Here is a 5546-nt window from a genome sequence, read left to right as displayed (position 1 = left end):
CACCGCCAATTATCAATGCTGAATGTTTGTCTATCGAAGTCCGATAGATATGACTATCGTCATAAAATATACTAAAAATACCCCAATCAGAATATTCTTTAGCTTAGCAATGACATAAACCAGTTTAAAAAAATTCTGCTAAGAGAAATCGTAAGTATGAAATGTAATATAAATATGTATTAAAAGTTGATATCGTTAAATTTTAGACTTAACTCAACAGGAGTACTCTAAGGTTAAGGTACTGCAAGCTTTCGTAAATTTATACAATGATTAAATATTTTTTCACTTATACCTAGTTAATGCAAATAAGTATATAAGAATATATGTAAACTAATCGGCTCAAACATAGTTTTTTTTACAATGTTTGGTTTCCTATTGCTAACCTACGCTTGAGATTTAAATATAACCACCATCTTTTAAAGGTTTTTATGAATGTTATATTAACCGCTTTGCTGCAAAAGCAAATCCAAGTTTTCTCGGTGTACTGTACACATTGAATGCCCCCGGGAAAACGGAATTATTCAAATTGTTCGCCGCATTAATATCGAGACTGTACTTCAGAGTTACCAGGCGATAGGATTGTTACGCATTCCTTCAGTATATTTTTGGTATAATGTGTGGGCTTTTAATTTATTAGAGGTGGAAACATCACTGAAGATTTTGTTTATTAATTAATTTTAAATTGTTAAATATTTTAAAATTTTTAAATTAACTAATATAAAAAATCTGACGGCTTTAAATTATATTTTTGACAGCTTAAATTTATTTTATATTATATCTAGACCCAATGGAATTGTGAAATTAGATTGTCTATTATGTGCATTAATTGCTTCTGTAATCTCTACTATAACATAATATTAAAGTTTCCAAATGTGTAACATTAAAAAAATCATTTGAAAACGTTTTCTCTTGTGTTTAAAATTTTGCGATATATATCGTCTTGTTAACATTTTATCGATGTTGGAGGAAAATAAAAAACATCGATGAATCGATTTAAGAGTCAAATTTTTTTTATGTATTTGTTGTAAACAAAAAGAGCGCGATTTTGTGCAAAACTCCCAGTCTACTATAATAAAATGCACATCAAGCAGGTGAGTCCAACTGGTGGACATGCCAGGCGCAACCCAGTGAAGACCGCAAGTCCACAATCCGCCCGCAATTCCAGATTATTATACAAGGCTTCAAGAGTTACAAGGACCAGACGGTAGTGGAACCATTCGACAAGCGCCACAACGTTGTGGTCGGACGCAATGGCTCCGGCAAGAGCAACTTCTTCTACGGTACGTTGCACGATAACTCCACACCCAGCCGATCTTTAATGTGACCTATCCGTTTTGCAGCCATCCAGTTCGTGCTGAGCGATGAGTTCACCCACCTGCGGCCGGAGCAGCGGCAGTCGCTCCTCCACGAGGGAACAGGTGCCCGCGTCATCTCCGCCTATGTGGAGATCATCTTCGACAACTCGGACAACCGGGTTCCAGTGAGTAGTCCCTTGTTAGAGTGTCCCCTATGTCCACAGTCCTTCAGAGGACCCAGATAGTTAAGTTAGTTAACATTGGGAGCTTTAAACTTACTTTCTTTATAGTTTTGATATAATATAACTCTTGATCATCCGAATCCTTCGCTAAAAGTGCACTCATTTTACAGATCGACAAAGAGGAGATCTTCCTGCGGCGCGTGATTGGCGCCAAGAAGGATCAGTACTTCCTTAACAAGAAGGTGGTGCCCCGCAATGAGGTGGTCAATCTGCTGGAGTCGGCTGGCTTCTCTAGCTCCAATCCCTACTACATTGTTAAGCAGGGCAAGATCAATCAGATGGCGACGGCCGCTGATTCCTATCGCCTCAAGCTGCTGCGCGAGGTCGCGGGAACGCGAGTGTACGACGAACGGAAGGAGGAGTCACTGAATCTGCTGCGGGAGACCGACAGCAAGGTGGAGAAGATCAGCGAGTATCTGAAGACCATCGAGGATCGACTGCAGACGCTCGAGGAGGAAAAGGAGGAACTGAAGGAGTACCAGAAGTGGGACAAGACGCGGCGCACCCTCGAGTACATACGCTACGAGACCGAGCTGAAGGACACCAGGAAGGCTCTCGACGAGCTCCAGCTGCAGCGCAAGTCCTCCTCAGACAAGAAGAAAATCTACAACATCGAGATCCAGAAGGCGCAGGAGAAGATCAAGGATGTGCAGAAGAACTTGAAGGAGGCCAAGAAGAAGGTGCAGAGCACGAAGGAGGAGCGCTCCGTGCTGATGACCGAGCAGCAGCAGTTGCTGCGCGAGAAAACCAAACTGGACCTGACCATCGTCGACCTGAACGACGAAGTGCAGGGCGACAACAAGTCCAAGGAGCGGGCTGACCAGGAACTAAAGAACCTCAAGGTAACGATCGCGGAGCGCGAAAAGGAACTGGACGACGTGAAGCCCAAGTACGAGGCGATGAAGCGCAAGGAGGAGGACTGCTCCCGGGAGCTGCAGCTAAAGGAGCAGAAGCGCAAGGAGCTCTACGCCAAGCAGGGTCGCGGCTCGCAGTTCTCGTCTCGCGAGGATCGCGACAAGTGGATTACCAACGAGCTGAAGTCCATTAGCAAACAGACGCGTGACAAGATCAACCACCATGCCAAGCTGGTGGAGGATCTCAAGAAAGACGCCACATCCGAGAAGGATCTCGGCCAGAAAATCGAGGAGCACTCGTCGGAGCTGGAGCAACTCCGGCTGCAGATTGACGAGCACAACAAGAAGTACTACGAGCTGAAGAAGACCAAGGACCAGCACCAATCCATGCGCAACGAGCTGTGGCGCAAGGAAACTCAGATGACGCAGCAGCTGCAGACGCACAAGGAGGAGCTATCGCGTGCTGACCAAGCACTGCGCAGCATGGCCGGCAAACCGATCCTCAATGGCTGCGATTCGGTGAGAAAGGTCCTGGACAGCTTCGAGGAACGTGGCGGCCAGTCGGCGGAGATTGCACGGGCCTACTACGGTCCCGTCATCGAGAACTTCAGCTGCGACAAGACCATCTACACGGCCGTAGAGGTGACGGCCGCCAATCGTTTATTCCATCATATTGTGGAGTCGGAATACGAGGGCACCCAGATCCTCAAGGAGATGAACAAGCTAAAGCTGCCGGGCGAGGTGACCTTCATGCCGCTGAACCGCCTGCAGGTGAAAATACACGATTATCCGGATGATCCCGACTCCATACCAATGATCTCCAAGCTGAAATACGACGAACAGCACGACAAGGCCCTAAGGTACATCTTCGGCAAGACGCTCATCTGCAGAAATCTGGAGCGTGCCACCGAGCTGGCCAAGAGCACGGGGCTGGATTGCGTTACGCTGGACGGCGATCAGGTCTCCTCGAAGGGATCCCTCACCGGTGGCTACTTCAACACATCACGCTCCCGCCTGGAGATGCAAAAGAAGCGCACGGAATACACCAGCCAGATCGCCGAATTCGAAAAGAAATTGGGCAAGCTGCGCAACGAACTCAAGTCCACCGAGAACAACATCAATTCGATTGTGTCCGAGATGCAGAAAACGGAAACGAAGCAGGGCAAGTCGAAGGATGTGTTTGAAAAGGTGCAGGGCGAGATCCGGCTGATGAAGGAGGAGCTGGTGCGCATCGAGCAGTATCGGGCCCCAAAGGAGCGCTCCCTGGCGCAATGCAAGGCCTCCTTGGAGTCAATGACTAGCACCAAATCCAGTTTGGAGGCGGAGCTCAAGCAGGAGCTGATGTCCACATTGTCGTCGCAGGATCAGCGGGAGATTGATCAGCTAAACGACGACATCCGTCGGTTGAACCAGGAGAACAAGGAGGCCTTCACGCAGCGTATGCAGTTCGAGGTGCGCAAGAACAAGCTGGACAACCTGCTGATCAACAATCTCTTCAGGCGCCGTGACGAACTTATCCAGGCGCTGCAGGAGATCTCTGTGGAGGATCGCAAGCGAAAGCTTAACAACTGCAAGACGGAGCTGGTTTCCGCCGAAAAGAGAATCAAGAAGGTCAACTCCGATCTCGAGGAGATCGAAAAGCGGGTGTCGGAGGCAGTGCAGCTGCAGAAGGAGCTGCAAGTCGAGTTGGAGACGCATGTGCGCAAGGAGAAGGACGCTGAGGAGAACTTAAACAAGGACTCCAAACAACTGGAGAAGTGGTCCACCAAGGAGAACATGCTCAACGAAAAGATCGACGAATGCACGGAAAAAATCGCCAGTCTGGGCGCCGTGCCGCAGGTGGATGCCGCCTACAGCCGCATCTCGCTGAAGAACATCTTTAAGGAACTGGAGAAGGCCAACCAGCATCTCAAGAAGTATAACCATGTGAACAAGAAGGCCCTGGATCAGTTCCTGAGTTTCTCCGAGCAGAAGGAGAAGCTCTATCGGCGCAAGGAGGAGCTGGACATCGGCGACCAGAAGATCCACATGCTCATTCAGTCGCTGGAAATGCAAAAGGTGGAGGCCATCCAATTTACGTTCCGACAGGTGGCCCAGAACTTCACCAAGGTGTTCAAGAAGCTGGTGCCCATGGGCGCGGGTTATCTCATCCTGAAGACGAAAGACAACGAGGGCGAGGAGATGGAGAAGGAGGTGGAGAACTCCGATGCCTTCACAGGGATCGGTATTCGGGTTTCCTTCACCGGTATCGAGGCTGAGATGCGGGAGATGAACCAGTTGTCCGGTGGACAGAAGTCCCTCGTCGCCCTGGCCCTCATCTTCTCCATCCAAAAGTGCGATCCGGCTCCCTTCTACCTGTTCGACGAGATAGATCAAGTGAGGCGAACGTTGCACCCTTTATTTGCGTACCTTTACTAATTGTTTACTCTTTTTGTTGTGCAGGCCCTGGATGCAATGCATCGTAAGGCGGTGGCCGACATGATCCACGAGCTCAGCGACACGGCCCAGTTCATCACGACAACGTTCCGGCCGGAATTGCTGGAGAACGCGCACAAGTTCTACGGCGTGCGATTCCGAAACAAGGTCAGCCACATCGATTGTGTGACCAGGGAGGAGGCTAAGGACTTTGTCGAGGACGACAGCACCCACGCCTAGGGGATTCGCCAGCCAAAATGAACATCCAGCACACCCAACCCACCATCCATCCCCCGCCCCTCCCCCCTCGTCCCAGCCGGCCGAACCGGACCAATTATTAGTTTCGTAGGCCTAAGGATATGATTTCACATTCTTTCGATCTATATATATATATATCGTTTTTTTTTAACATACTTGCTACTTGTAATTTTCCTTAACAATGAGAGTTAGTTTTCGGTTAAGCCGTGCTCGTTGCGTGGAACACTTCGGGCAGCGGGGAAAGCGACTCTACACCCTGATCAATATGTAATAAAGCGCATAGAGAAATAGTTGTAACTATAATTAAAATAAAAATGTGTTTTAAAAAAGCTTATGCAAAACAAATTAATTGTGTGTTGTTCAGATTCTATTGGTAGGAAAAACGCTTTGCGGGTAATGCAGAGTATTGGCACCAAAAAGACTATAGTTATTAATCTAATTAAACTCCTTTTCTATAATAGCATAATAATTCTCGATGGATG

General features: G+C 48.0%; 1 protein-coding gene across 1 annotated transcript; it reads left to right on the top strand.

Annotated features, from left to right (window-relative positions):
• Nucleotides 1-993: 993 nt before the first annotated feature.
• LOC108048494 (structural maintenance of chromosomes protein 3) lies at nucleotides 994-5413 on the top strand. Its single transcript, XM_017129223.2, has 5 exons — nucleotides 994-1091; nucleotides 1166-1280; nucleotides 1341-1480; nucleotides 1648-4767; nucleotides 4834-5413. The coding sequence occupies exons 1-5, from the start codon at nucleotides 1077-1079 to the stop codon at nucleotides 5044-5046; spliced, it is 3603 nt and encodes a 1200-aa protein (XP_016984712.1). The 5' UTR covers nucleotides 994-1076; the 3' UTR covers nucleotides 5047-5413.
• The last annotated feature ends 133 nt before the right edge of the window (nucleotides 5414-5546 follow it).

The sequence above is a fragment of the Drosophila rhopaloa genome, unplaced genomic scaffold (assembly GCF_018152115.1).
Source record: "Drosophila rhopaloa isolate 14029-0021.01 unplaced genomic scaffold, ASM1815211v1 contig_3, whole genome shotgun sequence".
Lineage (NCBI taxonomy): Eukaryota > Metazoa > Arthropoda > Insecta > Diptera > Drosophilidae > Drosophila > Drosophila rhopaloa.
This window is presented reverse-complemented; position numbering and strand designations above follow the sequence as displayed.